The 18,508-nt window shown below is 42.6% G+C and overlaps 1 protein-coding gene across 3 annotated transcripts in view; it reads left to right on the forward strand.

Moving 5' to 3' along the window:
• The first annotated feature begins 228 nt into the window (after positions 1-228).
• capn7 (calpain 7) overlaps positions 229-18,508 on the forward strand; it is a 35,792-nt gene continuing 17,512 nt past the window's right edge. The window contains exons 1-4 of one of the 3 annotated variants that reach the window (XM_062957928.1): positions 229-457; positions 8,415-8,523; positions 15,564-15,721; positions 17,989-18,056. In XM_062957928.1, coding sequence (XP_062813998.1) covers positions 356-457; positions 8,415-8,523; positions 15,564-15,721; positions 17,989-18,056 — 437 coding nt within the window. In that variant the 5' untranslated portion in view covers positions 229-355. Of the gene's footprint in view, positions 458-8,414; positions 8,524-15,563; positions 15,764-17,988; positions 18,057-18,508 lie in introns of those variants that run through there. The other 2 variants (XM_003222193.4, XM_016994397.2) reach the window with 2 other exon arrangements.

An 18,508-nucleotide genomic window follows, 5' to 3' on the forward strand; every position in this document is an offset into this window, starting at 1 on the left:
TTGTTGTTGTTGTTTTTGCACTACAAATAAGACATATGCAGTGTGCATCGGAATTTGTTTGTATTTTTTTTTTCAAATGATAATCCGGCCCCTCAACAGTCTGAAGGATTGTGGACCGGCCCTCGGCTTAAAAAGTTTGGGGACACCTGCTATACACCATTTGGCAGAGCTGAGGCGACCTACTGCGCATGTGTAGTGAAAGAGAAAGCGAGCGCTCCTTTTCCGGGCCGTGACGTCAGGGAAGAGGAAGCCAATGCCGGAAGTGGCTGTGTTTGGGCGCTGAGGCCCAAAGGGAAGGTCTCGGCCTGTCACTCGAGGCGGTGTTTGGGGCCCGTATTGCCTTCCTCAGGAGGCCATGGACGCCGCGGCGCTGGAACAGGATGCCGTCAAGTTCGCGCAGCTGGCCGTCCAGAGGGACCAGGGAGGCCGCTACCAAGAAGCTGTCTTCTATTACAAGGTATAGGGGTGTGTTTTGGAGATTAGCAGGGAGGCGGCCACACTATAGAGTTATTGCAGTTTGGCATCACTTTAAGTGTGTCAGAGCTATGGAGTTTTACAAAGTCTATAGCAGGCATGGACAAACTTGGGCCCTCCAGGTGATTTAGACTTCAACTCCCACCATTCCTAACAGCCTCAGGCCCCTTCCTTTTCCCCCTCAGTCGCATAAGGGGAAGGGTGTTAGGAATGGTGGGAGTTGAAGTCCAAAACATCTGGATGGCCCAATTTTGCCCATGCCTGGTCTATAACTTCTGCCAAAGAGCACTTGTGCCTCTCCAGACTACAGCTCCCAGGATTCCATAGCATTCAGCCATGGAACGTGCTGTCAAACTGCATTAATTCCACAGTGTAGATGCACTCCAAGTGTGTAGTCGCACTGCAGAATTGTAGTGATTTTGACACTGTTTTAGCTGCCAAGACTACATAGAATCATAGAGCTGGGAGAGATCTCATGGTCCATCCAGTCCAACCCCCTGCCAAGAAGCAGGAAATTGCATTCAAAGCACCCCCGACAGATGGCCATCCGTCTGTCTCCACCACACTGCGGGGCAGAAAGTTCCACTGCCGAACAGCTCTCAGAGTTAGGAAGTTCTTCCTAATGTTCAGGTGGAATCTCCTTTCATGTACAATAGAGTCTCACTTATCCAACGTTCTGGATTATCCAACGCATTTTTTTAGTCAATGTTTTCAATACATTGTGATATTTTGGTGCTAAATTCGTAAATACAGTAATTACTACATAGCATTACTGCCTATTGAACTACTTTTTCTGTCAAATTTGTTGTATAGCATGATGTTTTGGTGCTTAATTTATAAATTCATAACCTAATTTGATGTCTAATAGACTTCTCCTTAATCTCTCCTTATTATCCAACATATTCGCTTATCCAACGTTCTGCCGGCCCGTTTATGTTGGATAAGTGAGACTCTGCTGTAGTTTGAAGCCATTGTTCTACATCCTAGTCTCCAGGGCAGCAGAAAACAAGCTTGCTCCTTCCTCCCTATGACTTCCCCTCACATATTTATACATGGCTATCATGTCTCCTCTCAGCCTTCTCTTCTGCAAGCTAAACATCCCCAGCTCTTTCAGCCTCTTCTTGTAGGGCTTGTTCTCCAGATCCATGATCATTTTAGTCACCCTCCTCTGGACACCTTCCAGCTTGTCAACAATTCCCTTCAATTGCGGTGCCCAGAATTAGACACAGTATTCTAGGTGTGGTCTGACCCCGGCGGAATAGAGAGGTAGCATGACTTCCCTGGATCTAGACACTAGACTCCTATTTATGCAGGCTCAAATCCCATTGGCTTTTTTAGCTGCCACATCACATTGTGGCTCATGTTTAACTTAATGTTCACAAGGACTCAAAGATCCTTTTCACACGTACTGCTGTCAAGCCAGGCATCTCGCATTCTGTATCTTTGCATACAGACTTCTTGTGATTTGTAGTCTGGGGAGACATTTAGCTGCGTCTCTCAGAACCCCCTTTCTACACTGCCGTATAACCCAGATGATTTTTTAATTGCATCAGAAGTGATTTGAGAATATACTACAAGTCGCTTCTAGTCTGAGAGAATTGGCCGTCTACAAAGACGTGCCCAGGGGATGCCCGAATGTGTTACTGGGAGGCTTCTCTCATGTCCCCGCAAGCTAGAGCTGACAGATGGAAGTTCACCCCGTCTCACGGATTCGAACCGGCAACTTTCAGGTCAGCAACCCAACCTTCAGGGCAGTAGTTCACAAGGGTTTAACCCATTCTGCCACCACAACTCCTTATAACACAGATGACCAAAGGAGATAATCCATATTGTCTGCTTTGAACTGGATCATATGAGGCAACACTGCCATATAATTTATTTCAAAGCAGATAATCTGGATTTTACAAGGCAGCGTCGAAGGGGCAAGAGTGCTCTATTGCCACAACAAACTACAAATCCCAAGTTCTCTAGCATTGAACCATAGCAGTTAAAGTGGTGTCAAACTATTATAATTCTGTAATGTGGGAAGGAGATGCTGCTGAAGCCAACTGGCACACTCTTGCTTTGCCAAGGGATGGGATTTGATCGTATGCTTTAACTGAGGAGCATCTACATGGCCTTCCTTAATCTGAGATCTGTAACCTGTTGTATAGTTGCCATTCCCAGGACCCAGTAAGCAACTCCCAGGCAGTATTGTTTTCATGGTTTTGATCCTTCTTTCCACTTGTTGATCATATCTTTCTAAAAGCTATGGAAGCTGGGTTTGTTTTCATATATATAGACAAGGCATCCAACATAATTCAGGGTGCTGATCTCACTGGACTTTATTTTTAAAATAAGTTTCTAAAAGAGTCAGCATGCTGTAGAGAATTGACCATTGGACTCCCTTACTACAGGAGACCAGGGTTCAATTCCTCACTCAGCCACTGAAACCTGCTAAATGAATTTTGGCAAATCACACGATCTCAGCCCCATAAAACTCCATGATAGGTTCACTTTACGATCACCGTAATTCAGAAATAACTTGAAGGCACACAACAACAAAGGCCCTTCTACACTGTCATATAAAATGTAGATTATCTGTTTTGCACTGGATTATATGGCGATGTAGACTCATATAATCCAGTTCAAAGCTGATAATAGATTATCTGATTTGATAATCTGGATTATATGGCAGCGCAGAAGAGTCCAAAAAGTACTTATATTTGTCAGGTGTGAATGACAGGGGCATTGGGGACAATCTTCCGAGTACGGGCTTCTGAACTTGAATCCCTAGGTTTTCAACACAAGTGAGCATTTCCAAGAGGTATTAGGAAACCTATTACAAGGCTACGAGTATCAACAAGAGCTAATAATTTCATAACAGGGAGTTTTGTGTCTACTTAGAGAAGAATAAGTCAGCAATTTCTTGCATGTACATCTTGAGTAAGCCCAGCAGTGCAATCAGTGAAGGGTTAAAGACATTGAATTAAGGTATGATTATAGGCAGGTACATAATGTAAACAAACTACTCTTATTTTTATGTTATGATTTTTTTTTATTAGAGTGGATTTTTGGTATCTGCAGAGATTTGGTTCTAGGATCTACCCACCACTGTGGATATCAAAATCATCAAAATCCGTGGTTGCTCCCATTACATGCAGTAGCATAGTAAAATAGCATCCCTTTTATCAAATTTCAAAACAAAGGGTTTACTTTTGGGATTTTTAGTGAGGGGGGGGGGGAGGTGAAAATCATGTTAAGTCATGGATACAGAATCCATGGATGCAAAGGGCCAACATGTGCCATAAACCTTTTTTCTGTGACAGTACTCATTTCATGCAGAAATGTGTTCATCTCCATTCAGTTAAGTGCTGTACCACTATTATACTTTGCTGTTTATCATTTCCATAGAATATTTGTAGCAGTTGTTGAAACCTGGATTAAAGGCATCCCCAGCTAACAAAATATTATCTAAAATAAATTTCCAAAATGTCCTTAATAACTGGTTCAGAAACATTTGCTTTGATTACTGTCAGATTGCAATTATCAAATGCCATAGGTATTTCTAAAATGTAGTTTGACTTGACAGCAACAATATACATAGGGTGTGGCTATGATTCTGAAAACTAATCTTTAGTCATGCATAACTGGGCCCTATTTGTAGCACACGGTCATTTCATGATTTGTCTTCCTTCTTTTGTACAGTCATATATTTTGATTACCATATATATTCATTTATAAGTTTTAAAAAGTCAAGGTGAGTATGTGTCTCTGCTACAGCACCACTCCTGGCCTTTTGGAATACTTGGATGATAAAATGGTGGCGGCAGCAGCACTTTGATGCTTTCCCACTACAAGAGAGAGATTAGAGGCAGTTGGTGCTCCTTTTAGCTTCCTCCTGGATGGACTTGAGATCCTTCCCTTCTGGGCTGTTCAGAGTGGTTTACATATGAGTAAGCAATCAATTGCTGCAAAAGTGGCTGCCATCTTCTCCCCATATTCACATTCCTGATCTGACTCCTTCTCCAGTAGTGGTAGTATGCTCCTCAACTCTTGTTTCTGGATAGCGAGATGGCCATGAGGGCTAGCAAGAGCTGCTGCTCTGGGTTAGCCTACAGCTATCCTGCTGAAAAGGAAAACACACCATCAAGAACTTTGAGAGGATTATAAGGACAGGAGAAAGCAGCAGTGGTAACAGGTGAGAAGGAAGATGCCCTGGGCAGATAGGTAGGGTGGAGTGATCTTTTACTTGCTTCCGCATGAATAGACCACTCTTTCCCCCCTCTAAACCATCCAGAAGGAAAAGAACTTAGTCTGTGACATAAAAAAGTAAATACACAGGTAATTAACAACAAATAACTACAAATAACTACCTATCATTACACCAGGCCTTTTGGATGTCTTCTTGGAATCTGTAATTTTGGGCTCTAATACATGTCTTATACATGAGATCAGTTTATACTCGAGTATGATGTGCTTTTGATTGCCAGATAATTACTTCAGATAAAAGTGAAAGGTGGTTTATTTTTTCCTTTGCAAAAGCTTTATATGTTTACCTATTTAGCTGTGGCTGTGTTGCCTAGAGCTGATTATCAAATTATGATAAGGCAGTCTATAATTATACCTTAATTAACAAAGTGTTCTTAGTGTTTCTACTACATTAACAGAAAATTTGTTACCAGGGGCAGAAAGATCATTGGAAGAATAGAGATAGGTTCCTACTGTCCAAAAAAAGACAAAAGTATTGTCATAGCAAACTAAGTCTGTACATGTGTGAAATAAAATAACCATGTCAGGGAAGTCTTGCATAAGTATATAAAAACTTTGGAACTTTTTAAGGACTTACTGAAAACATTTTAGAAAATGCTTCCAGAAATGATTTTATTTCTTTTGATAGCCATCACTTTTCTTACAAATTTGGTGGCCAAATTACAAGTCTATGCTTTCTTAGTATGCTGGGAGTCGCAGGTGAGGCAGATTAATCGACTTTCTCCTTTTCTCTCTCTCTCTTTTACCATTACTAGATATAAGGGATTCTGGAGGCAGCTGCGTTTTACCTAGCTTGTTGTACATACACTTATATAGGATCAGTCAGCAGAGAATCCAATTCCTTTCCTATTCACATTTTATTGCATTGCAGACACACTGGTATAAAAGGTGAACACAAGGTTTCTCTGGCCCTCCTATATTATCTTCCCAATGACAGTACTGCTGAAAAACATCCAGAGAGATAGATGACGGAGATGAGAGCTGGGTAAACACTAAAAGGCCTTATAAAATGGTTCCTTGCAAGATACATTGTTAAATGAGTTATATCTGTATTTTTCAATGCTCTTCAAATTTAGTAGGATCATGTGTTCACAAAGTAACTCAACACAGAGACAGATACTTCAGTCTTAAGCAGTTTAGCTGATTCGCATAGTAATCCTTTGTAAACATGGCAAAGAACACATTGTGTCTTGTAAAGATCTTGGGCACAGAACTTCCTGGCTAAATAAAAGTACCTTTTGCATCCTGGTAATATGTGATATTAATGCAAAGTCTGAAAAAAGATTTTTTTTTTTTTTGAGACTGCCATTCCAGAAATCTCCAGCCAGCATGACCATATCTGGAGGATTCTGGGTGCTGTTTTTTTTTTTTTTTAATCTTTATGATAATGCATTGTACCCACACTGGCAGATGTTGCTTGAGCAGAATCTCAGTTGAACTCTAAAGACTCTGTTGGTAACAGCTGTTAGAAACAGAAATTGCATCAAAATGTTTTTGTGGCATTCTGCTAGGCACTCTTTTATTTGGAGTGTTTCTTTCCTCCGAGATATTTTTTTGTCATCCTCCCACATCATTTCTAGTCTTCCCAACACCTGACTAGCTTTTTGGTGCTTCTGAGCATGTGTTCATCCTCATTCTGCTCTTTTAGAATTTCTCACCCAGTTGTTTCTATTAAACCTGAAAACATTTTCTATTTCTGCTAAGCCTGTTGTTCCTCTGAGCCTGCTGGTGTCTTTCTTTTGTCAATGGCAGGTGCCATTGGCTACGTATGCAAAAACAATCAGACTGAAACATCAGAAATTGAAGGAATAAGTGTTTCTGTGTCCCAGCAACCCTTGACACATACTGAAGTCTGTTTTGCACATAGCACAAAAGCCCAGTTAATCAGATCTGCTTGATACTGCCAGTTCCAACTTGAGACTGTCCAAAACTATAAAGGACTCTGATGTCATCTCCAGCTTTTGTTTAAACCTCTCCTTTCTGCCCCATCCCCATTAACCTTAGTATCAAACCTGATGAAAAGTTCTGGAAAAGCTGAAAGTTTACCGAGTGTTTCATGGTATTTTGATTGGCTCTCTTTTTCTATCTGTTCTTATCCCTACCTTTTGCAACACCTTATCAGATGATCAAATGTGACTGTCTCCAAAACCGACACACAATATTGTGTGCTTGTTCTTGGGCTCGTAAAAGTATTTCCATAATGTGTGTGCGCATTCAAGTTATGTGTTGATTTGTGGTGATTCCATTAATTTCATAGGGCTTACTTAGGCAGTGAATACTCAGAGGTGGCTTGCCATGACGTTTTCCTGAAATACTGTCAACTCTGCAATTGAGGGTTCAATTAATCATTTGTGGATTAATTGCTGCTACCTTATGTAATTTTAATAGGGATGTATAAACTTTGCTCATGTTCCCAGTCTCTCTGAAACTTTGCTCATGTTCCCAGTCTCTCTGAAAGATTGCAGGTACAAGGCAAGACTTATGCAACCCTGTTAAAATGGCACAGGTGGCATCATAGCTGTCTTGCAAAAGACGATGGATTGAATCCACAGATCTCATTGTATTTTTTGTGTCTTATAATATGAGGGGGTCATTATATTTGCAATTTTCTCACTTTAACGAGGGATCCTTCACCCCACAAATGTGGTAGGCTGACTGTGTAGTTTATATCCTTCTTTGTTACTATTGACATGGAACTTTGATTTACTTTGAATGATTGATTTTGAAGAATAGTGTTACAAACCTTGAGAATATTATCAAAACTTTAATAAGATTACTTTGTGTACCAATAATTATATATGTTAGAATTGGACATTGAATTATACGTGGTTTGTTATATTGATATTGATACTATACATAAGTCTACCATTATTCATTGTGTAAACGACAGGAACAGAGTTACGGTCAATCATCAGGTTTATTTAAACCCAATTTAGATTTGAGACAATTTTGAATCATATGTATTTACCTGTACAGTTGGAATATATAAACTCATACTACAATCATAATATATAAGTGACCATATCACTAGAAGTATATAACTATAACATAACTTACTTTATATTATATTATATTATATACCATACTTTTCCATTTTTTCCTTTTTGCTGTATAGTTTACAGCACCTGGTATTCCTTGGTGGCCTTGTATCCAAGTACTAGGCAGGAATGACCCTGCTTAGCTTTGGAGATAGATGGAATCTGGTGCCCTAAGTCTATTTTAATAAACATGCAGTCCTCCTGTGGTGAATGAATAGATGTATTCTTCATAGGGATGCTGGTCACTGTATGGGAAGATTTTAGGAGCCACTGTTACACATACAGGTCGTCCCCTTTTCAAGAATGGTCTGCTTCATTCATAAGCCATTTTTATTAGTATACTGCTGTTTTTGTTGTGTTAAGTTTTCATTTGTAGCCTTCATATACACATAGCTGTGGAATGTGATTTATGTGTATTTTGACCTTTAGCAAAGTTTGAAGCCAAGGCATTTTTCTTTTTTCCATTACTGTTAAGAATATAGGAGTCAATCCTTTATAAATCTGTGAATTTTCAACAGGCGTTTGTAGTGACTTCACAGCAAGGTATCTGTCCTCTTGCCAAGCATATTCACATTTATATTCTCTAGTACGATAATAAAATTAAAATGACCAGAAAGTTTAAACTTACATTTATATTTCCCCTCTCTCCAGGAAGCTGCACAAGCACTGATTTATGCTGCAATGGCAGGATCAACATTGGAAAATATTCCAGGGAAAATAAGTGAATATTTGGAAAGGGTTCAAGCCCTACACTCTGCAGGTTAGTAAACAAAACTGGGCGGGGGGGGGGGGGAGTGGCAACCTTCTTGTATTTAAAGAATCTTCCAAGCACATCCTTTAGCATTTCCAATACCCTCACAATCCCAGTTATGATTAAAATTGCGTTTGAAGTAGGAACACTGAGAAGAGTATGTGTACAGTTTTCAGGGCCACATAATACCTTGTCACAGCTTGTAGACATGTCATTGTGTGTAAAGTGCCTCCCAACATTAAATGAAGATTGGCTGAAGATTGCTCTCTTGTACTGAATAGGATACTCAGTTACAATGTTCTCATTGCATTTTCAAAGCATGATACTTAATTTCATCCCAGCTTTCCAGCATCACAAAAAACATTGAATTCTCTTTGAGAATGGCCTTATTCAACCTGGTCCTCGTATACTTTCCAGATCTGTTGTACTATAATTCCCATTTCCAAACTGGGATGATTTGGGATGATAACAATTACAGTCCAGCAGTCTGCCTGAAGACTTAAAGAAGGTGGATTTATTGTAGCTTGCAGTCAATATAGAACTGTCAAGGACAGAACGCCACAAGATTCAAAGTAACAGAGTTTATTAGATTACAGAACTCAAAAAATGCCCGTAAAACACAAGGGCCAGGCAGTTTTTGCCTTTAGGAGCAAAAAGGGGCAAAAGTAAATGTTCAAAAGATAAACCGGATTAAACCGGAGTTTAATCCGGGTAAAAACAAACTGCTTGCGTCAGCCTGGGTATAAACGAAACGAAAGCCAAGGAACAAAAGATACAAAGAATGCAACTAATTGGCAGCAGATTCCTCTCTGCTGCCAACACTGTGCTTAGAGTAACTTGCGTCGCTCCCCCACACACACAGCAGACAGGATCTCCAACACGAGTAAAACAGCCAAGGATTGTAGCAGTTGAGTAGACCAGTTCCGTTCCGTAGATCAAAGCCAGAAGCAGACGTTTGTAGTTTTTCCAAGTCCAAGAAGGGGGGAAGACAAGCCGTGGTCAGTTCAGTCCGAGTTCTCAAAGCAGGAGATGGCGTCCGTCAAGAAGACGACGGAGGGTCAAGCTAATAAGAGTAAGCACAGGTTTGCACAAACAAATGCCCACACAATCCCTCCCGCCGTCTGACCCTGGATTCCAATCAACTTACGTCACAGCACAGGAAAGCACACAAGTCTTCAGGGAAGCGTCCCACACACACACGGATCCCAAGCGTTTGCCCAGATTACCTTGCCCAACGCAATTTGCAATTGCTCCCAAGCCCCATTTTATGCCAGTTACAAATCTTCATCACTGTCAGCTGTCCTCCTTAACCCGGGCGTTTCCTCATCACTTTCCTCGTCAGAGCTGGAACACCTCTGACTACGCCCAACAGCATCTCCAGCTGTGGATCCCGTCCCATCCCTCCAGCTAAACCATGGGTCTAATCCTGAAGGTCCCCATTCATCTTCTGTCCCATCATGGCCAGTGGCACCCACTTCCTCCCTTACCCGAGTCCAATCCATCTCATCCTCCTCTGAGCTAACCAGCCCCTCCTCCATTCTCTCCGTAAACCCTTCGAAAGACTCCTCGTCAGATGGTGCTGCAAATATGTCTCGCAGTCTTTTTCTCTCTCGCTCCTCGAGAGTATCTGACTCTCGAGGAGTCTTACGCCCACGTCTGTCAGTAACAGAGCCATGAGGCTCAATCATAACACTATCCCCTCTCACAAAGGCCTCCTCCCCCGATGGCGGAGAAGTGGCAGTGATACCCTCCGCTATAGCACCACGACGACTAGAGGTATCAAGTTTCAACAGTGAACGATGAAAGACTGGATGGACCTTTAAACTAGACGGTAAACGCAAACGAAACGCAACAGAAGAAATCTTTTTAACGATAGGAAAGGGACCCAAATACCGAGGCGCAAACTTTCCCCCAGCCTGTTTAATATGTTTGGAAGATAACCACACCAAATCCCCTTCTTCCAACTCCTCCCCTGCCTGCCTGTGGCGGTCAGCCTGAGTCTTCTGCGTTGCCTTAGCTTCCAACAGTAAGCGACGGGCAACATCATGCAATGCAGCCATTTCCGAAGAGCGGTACACAGGGTCCGAAGAGACCACATTGGTCGACGGCGCCACACCTCCCCGTGGGTGAAAACCATAAGTTAGCTCAAATGGCGTATGCTGACTAGACGTGTGCACCGCATTGTTGTAAGCAAATTCCGCCACCGGTAACCACTTTACCCAAGCCGTGGGTTGATCTAAACAAAAACAACGCAGATACTGCTCTAAGAGCCCATTAACTCGTTCCGACTGTCCATCCGTTTGCGGATGGAAAGCTGAAGACACGTTTAACTTAGTCCCCAAACACTCATGGAAGTGTTTCCAAAAGCGTGACACAAATTGCGGAGCCCTATCTGAAATAATCACCTCGGGTGCTCCGTGCAAACGATAGATGTGCTTTGTAAATAGTAAGGCCAACGTAGGGGCCGCCGGAATGGTTGAACAAGGAATAAAATGAGCCAGTTTACTAAATAAATCCACCACCACCCAAATACAAGTATAACCCCCAGACTTAGGCAAATCTGAAATAAAATCCATGGAAATGATTTGCCATGGCCTCTCCGGAACAGGTAAAGACGATAACAACCCTCTAGGGCGCCCAACAGGCGTCTTACTCTGCTGACAAACGGCGCAGCTGTCACAAAAGCGCAGAATGTCTTGCCGCATCTTTGGCCACCAGTAGCTCCTGGTGATAAGCTGTACGGTCTTGAACCTGCCAAAGTGCCCAGCCATGGGTTCGTCATGGTGGGCTCTAATCACCTCCAACCTGAGGGTCCCTACTGGTACGTAAACCTGCCCCCTACGCACCAATACCCCGTCTTGATCCTGGAGATGCGGCAGTATGGTACGGTTACCTGCAGAGAGCAGCATCAGTTGCTCCTGAGTCCACACATCATCCTTCTGAGCCTCAAGGATCTGGTCATGTAACCCAAGCTCATTATCTACAACACACAGAGAGGCAGTAGGCAAGATGGTCTGACATACTACCTGCTCATTGGTCTTAAATTCCGGCTTGCGGGATAAAGCATCGGCCCGCAAGTTTGCCTTCCCCTCCACGAACTGCACCTTGAAGTTAAACCTGGAGAAAAACAAAGCCCAGCGGATTTGACGCTGGTTTAACTTCTTTGCTGTTTGCAAGTGCTCTAAGTTCTTGTGATCAGATCTGACCACGATCTGGTGCCGTGCCCCTTCAAGCCAGTGCCGCCACACCTCAAACGCCACCTTAATCGCCAACAACTCCTTCTCCCATATGGTATAGTTCTGCTCGAAGGGTGTTAGTTGCCGCGAGTAAAATCCACAGGGACGCAAGGTCCCTGAGGAATCCTTCTGAGACAATACAGCCCCCAACGCGTAGCTAGAAGCGTCCGCTTCTACCACGAACGGTCTGTCAACATCAGGATGGGTTAGTATGTTGTCCGATTGAAAACTAGACTTTAGTTGTAGAAACGCCTCGTGAGCTTCCCGCCCCCACACAAATGGCTGTTTCTTGCGCAGAAGCTGCGTCAAAGGTACCGTGAGCTTTGCAAAATTCGGAATAAACTCCCGGTAGTAATTAGCGAAACCCAAGAACCTTTGTACATCCTTCTTAGTCTTCAGCTCCTGCCATGAGTTGACGGCGTCAACCTTATGTGGGTCCATTTTAAGTTCCCTACCTGACACTACATGACCTAGGAACTCCACTTCAGGCACATGAAAGACGCACTTGGAAGCCTTGGCGAAAAGCCCATTAGCCCGCAGTCGGTGCAGAACCTGCTTGACATGTTGACGATGTTCTTTCTCGTCCTTAGAAAAAATCAAGATATCATCCAAATAAATCACTAAAAATTGGTCAATTAGGTCCCTGAACACATCGTTCATGAACCTCTGGAATACCGCAGGAGCATTACAAAGCCCAAAAGGCATGACTCGGAACTCGTGGCATCCGAAACACGTGTTAAATGCCGTCTTCCATTCATCCCCTTCCCGTATACGGATTAAGTTATAGGCCCCCCGCAGGTCAAGCTTGGTAAAGACCTTAGCCCCTTGCACCCTTGATAACAGTTCCGAGATTAAAGGGAGCGGGTACCTATCCCGAATGGTGTATTTGTTTAGGATCCGATAGTCGCAGACCAGCCTAAGTTCCCCAGTCTTTTTGGCTACAAAGAATACTGGTGCCGCAGTTGGAGAACTAGATGGGCGAATAAACCCCTTGGCTAAGTTTTCATCTAGAAACTCCCGCAAAGCTTGCCTTTCCGGTACAGTCAAGGCATACAGCCTCCCTGCTGGCAGTTTCGCACCTTCTGCCAACTTGATGGCGCAATCATATGGCCTGTGCGGTGGTAATTTGTCCGCTTCTCTTTTACAAAATACATCAGAGAACTCCCCATACTCAGCAGGCACTCCCTCCATATCAGAATGAGTAACATTTAGAGTGCAACAATCCTGCCTCTTTAAGATCACTTTACGTGTTGCCCAATCTACTTGTGGGTTTACTACAGCTAGCCAATCCATCCCCAGGATCACATCATATCTAGGCAAGCTCGTAATATCCCACACAAACGTTCCCGTTACTCCCTGCACCTCCCACGTTACTGCTGAGGTTTCATGGTTAACCACCCCAGTCTCCAGCAGTCTCCCATCTGCTCCTTCCACCCACACGTCGCATGCCTTGCGCACTCTAGGAATGCCATGCTTCCTAGCAAACTCAATATCTACATAGGAGACCGTAGCCCCTGAGTCCAGCAGTGCCAAAGTAGAAACAAGTTCCCTTCCCCCAACAGATAATGTAATAGGTACGAAAACATGCTTCCTCCCCTCAGTTGACTGCTTGAGGAGCCCTAGTGCGTTGGACTCACGTCGCACTAGGGCTGGCCTTTTCCCGAAAGCTGGGAAGGTTTCACATTACAATTTTTGGCAAAATGCCCAGCATTCCCACAGTACAAACACAAGCCCAGCTGCCTCCTACGGCTCTTTTCCTCTGTAGACAGCTTTTTAAAGACCCCAAGCTCCATGGGCTCTTCCCCCATCACCACAGGTGCCCTGGTTACATGCATGGGTGGCGCACACATTGCTTTTGAGTGTTTACGAGCCTCGAACCTTGCGTCTAAACGCAGCACCTTAGCTACTAAGGCGTCCCAGCTTTCAGCCGGCTCCAAGCGTGCTAATTCATCCTGGAGCATATCACTTAACCCGGCAGTAAATAAAAGCATGAATGCATTTTCCCCCCAATCCAGCTGGTGGCGATACAGGTTAAACTTATTTAAGTAATCCAAAACAGTCCCCTTTCCCTGTTTCAACCGATACAGAGCCCACCCAGCGTTCTCCGTGCGGAGAGGATCCCCAAAAGTATCAGTTAACAACTTTTTGAAATTATTCAAATTGTCCTTGACTGGGTCATTTCCCAAAATTAAATTAGTGGCCCATTGTCCTGCGGGACCGGTCAACAAACTCAAAATAAAGGCCACCTTGCTAGTGTCTGTAGGAAAAGCATGAGCACTGAGCTGAGAAAAATAAAGCTCCACTTGTGCCAAAAAGGTTGGCAACTTGCACCTGGTTCCGTCAAAGCGTTCAGGAGTCAAAACATGTCCTTTCACAGCCTGAGCTGTTTGGCTAACGGTAAAAGCCGTTTGCAATTGGTCTACTTTGGCCCTTAACTCATCCATCGTCTTCCTGACGGGTTTATTGCTGTAATAAACTTTTTATGGGCGTTGGGCAATCTGTCAAGGACAGAACGCCACAAGATTCAAAGTAACAGAGTTTATTAGATTACAGAACTCAAAAAATGCCCGTAAAACACAAGGGCCAGGCAGTTTTTGCCTTTAGGAGCAAAAAGGGGCAAAAGTAAATGTTCAAAAGATAAACCGGATTAAACCGGAGTTTAATCCGGGTAAAAACAAACTGCTTGCGTCAGCCTGGGTATAAACGAAACGAAAGCCAAGGAACAAAAGATACAAAGAATGCAACTAATTGGCAGCAGATTCCTCTCTGCTGCCAACACTGTGCTTAGAGTAACTTGCGTCGCTCCCCCACACACACAGCAGACAGGATCTCCAACACGAGTAAAACAGCCAAGGATTGTAGCAGTTGAGTAGACCAGTTCCGTTCCGTAGATCAAAGCCAGAAGCAGACGTTTGTAGTTTTTCCAAGTCCAAGAAGGGGGGAAGACAAGCCGTGGTCAGTTCAGTCCGAGTTCTCAAAGCAGGAGATGGCGTCCGTCAAGAAGACGACGGAGGGTCAAGCTAATAAGAGTAAGCACAGGTTTGCACAAACAAATGCCCACACAATCCCTCCCGCCGTCTGACCCTGGATTCCAATCAACTTACGTCACAGCACAGGAAAGCACACAAGTCTTCAGGGAAGCGTCCCACACACACACGGATCCCAAGCGTTTGCCCAGATTACCTTGCCCAACGCAATTTGCAATTGCTCCCAAGCCCCATTTTATGCCAGTTACAAATCTTCATCACTGTCAGCTGTCCTCCTTAACCCGGGCGTTTCCTCATCACTTTCCTCGTCAGAGCTGGAACACCTCTGACTACGCCCAACAGCATCTCCAGCTGTGGATCCCGTCCCATCCCTCCAGCTAAACCATGGGTCTAATCCTGAAGGTCCCCATTCATCTTCTGTCCCATCATGGCCAGTGGCACCCACTTCCTCCCTTACCCGAGTCCAATCCATCTCATCCTCCTCTGAGCTAACCAGCCCCTCCTCCATTCTCTCCGTAAACCCTTCGAAAGACTCCTCGTCAGATGGTGCTGCAAATATGTCTCGCAGTCTTTTTCTCTCTCGCTCCTCGAGAGTATCTGACTCTCGAGGAGTCTTACGCCCACGTCTGTCAGTAACAGAGCCATGAGGCTCAATCATAACAAGAACAGTATATCTTTTCAACATATGAATGGGACAGCTGATAAACATTGTTTTCATAGCAGATGGAAGTAACATGGTCTGTGGTCTTGTTTGCAAGCAAAACGAGCTAACAAAAATTTATCATTGGCCAGTAAATAAAAGCTTGTGACTTTCCTTCTAATCTAGTTCATTCGCAGAAAGTCGACCCTCTGAAGTCAAAGCAGCAGTTGGAGTTAGAACGGGCCCATTTCCTGGTTACTCAAGCTTTTGATGAAGATGAGAAAGGCAATGGAGATGAAGCGATAGAGCTCTACACGGAAGCAGTGGAGCTGTGCTTGAAAACAGTATGTTAAAGCTACCACATAACTTGGTGGAATTATGTTATGGTAAGACATTCTTCCATTTATGCAGATGCCTTGTAAAATAAGGTGTGTGAACACATCATGTTTGGGAATCTCAGAGCATTGGCTAGATATGGTGGAGGAGGAAGCCTGCGAGAGTAGAAATTTGTGGGTTATGCCTCCAGCCTCTGTTATCAAGTCAGGTTAGTGCAAAACATGATGTGAATACACACCCTTGGATGCTGGATTAAAAAGTGGTACTTGTATTTCTTATTTGGGGATAAGATAAGTCTGCATTTTCTTATTTGTCACACTTCCTTGCATTAAATGGCACATACTGCATTCACACTTCAGGTATATTTTTGGATACACCATATTAAAATGACTTTCCTGTCCATTTACTGTGCAAGCTATTGGATGTGAATATACCTCCTGCGTTAAATGGGGCTAAAATACAAAGTAGATTATTTCAGCACATTTTATTTATTCTCTCTTAACTGCTCTTCCCGAGCTGCTGAGGAAACACAAAGGAAATGCCCAAGTGAATTATTTTAATGAGAACTACATAAAGTCAGGACTAATTTACCCCTTGGGTTTCAATGGGTCCTGAGCTTGAGTAATATATGGCAAAATCCTACACATGTCTACCAAGCAAATTTAAGCCTCTGAGTTGAATGAGCCTTAGCCACAAGTTACTGTGCACAAGTTACTGATATGAATCTAACCCTAATTATTGCAGATACCACTTTTTAAATACAAAGCCAGCCAATAGTCAAAAATCGTTACAGGAAGAGCTCACTATCATGATGTAACTCCACCAAGTGCAATTATTTCCTTTCTTCTAATTTGTTGAAATAAACTGTTTTGAAAGTGCATCATGGAAAATACTTTGCTACTTAAAATGCAATGTTTAACTTCCTTGAATGTCTGGACCTTTTGCCTCTCTCTTATATAGTATTGAAAGTAATCTAAGAGTGCATCTACACTGTAGAATTAATGTAGTTTGAAACCAGTTTAGCTGCCATGGCTCAATGCTATGGAAACTTGGTATCTGTAGTTTGGTGAGGCACCAGCAATCTTTGACAGAGAAAACTAAAAACCTTGTCAAACTTCAACACCCATACTTTATTTATTACATTTGAAACAAATGGGAAATGCTTAAATATAATAAAAGGTCACTGGTCTGTGGTGTACCTTTGAGCCATCCATTATATGCTTGGTGAATGTGTGCTCCAAATGTTGGGCTCCAACTCCCATTAGGCCCAACCAGTATGAATGGTTGGGGGTGATGAAAACAAACCAGAATGGCTAGGAGTCTACTTCTGCCTCTGAGAATTTTGGATGTTAATGTACAAGAAGACCTGCCACCTAATTAAACAATGAATTACTGCTCACAGGAGAAGCATTTCATGTACCACCTTTTTTTTAAAGCACAAAAGAGTGCAAAGGGGTCACAGTCTGAAAAAAAAGCTTTAGGGAGAGCTGCACTTTGCCCACCCCTGATTTACTACTTTGGCTCCAATGACCATATGCATCATTTCCCATGTCTAAATCTGGAAATGCGCCTTAATTTTAGGAGGCTTCCTGGTTTGATTGGCTACATCATAAAGGAACTACACATATGAGCAGATGTCTCATTTATGTATCAGGTTTATTAAGGCAAGATATGGTGCCCTTAACTGGTGTAGTCGTTTTTGTTCTTAACTCAGCATTTGATGACATGGAAGCAGATATTTTTTCCCCTAGGGTTCAAGGCGGTAATGTACAAATGAACAATACAGTAGAGTCTCACTTATCCAACAGAAACGGGACGGCAGAATGTTGGATAAGTGAATATGTTGGATAATAAGGAGAGATTAAGAAAAAGCCTATTAAACATCAAAATAAGTTATGATTTTACAAATTAAGCACCAAAACATCATGTTATACAACAAATTTGACAGAAAAAGTAGTTCATTACACATTAATGCTATGTAGTAATTACTGTATTTACGAATTTAGCACCAAAATATCATGATATATTGAAAACATTGACTACAAAAATGCGTTGGATAATCCAGAACGTTGGATAAGTGAGACTCTACTGTATTATGAAATGGTCAGAATTCTTTCCCCAGCATAACAATTGTGTAATAAATAGGAAAGGTTTAAGAAGAAGTAGCTGAAATTTCCTTACAGCCAACCTATTGGATGTTGTATCTTTGTATGATGTACTAGCTTGACACTGTTTATGGTTTTTAAAAATCTTTTTTCAAAATTGAATGTTAAAGGCTAATGAAACTTCAGAAACAGTACTCCAAACAAAACTGAAGCAGCTGGCCCGACAGGCATTGGACAGGTAAATTTTCTTATTACTTTGTCCAAGTATATTATATGAAGGCCTCCTTCAGCTCTTCTCTGTTGCATTAAGAAAACGCTTCAGCTCCTGCAGTGCAGGTCTCAAAAGCATGAAAATCCTATAGCAGCATGGGGGATGGTGGTTGTGTAAAGTTGGTGAATGTATTCAATTAATGTATTCATTTTAATAAGAAAAATCCTCATGAAATTCCTCTCAATTATTCCCTTGGCAGCCAAAGAATATGTTTCTACCTAGAAAAATGGTCAAAACCTTGGAATACATGTGGATTGATGCAGCCTTGACACATCCCCAGATTTGTTGTTTTTCTTTAAAAAAAAACAACTTCTCAATCAAGATGGTGTCAAACTGATTTTCACCAAGGGCCACATCAGCCTTATATGGCTGCATTCAAAAGGCCGTTTATAAGTGTAAGCCTATATAAATGTAAATAT

Source organism: Anolis carolinensis, chromosome 6, assembly GCF_035594765.1.
Source record: "Anolis carolinensis isolate JA03-04 chromosome 6, rAnoCar3.1.pri, whole genome shotgun sequence".
Taxonomy (NCBI): domain Eukaryota; kingdom Metazoa; phylum Chordata; class Lepidosauria; order Squamata; family Dactyloidae; genus Anolis; species Anolis carolinensis.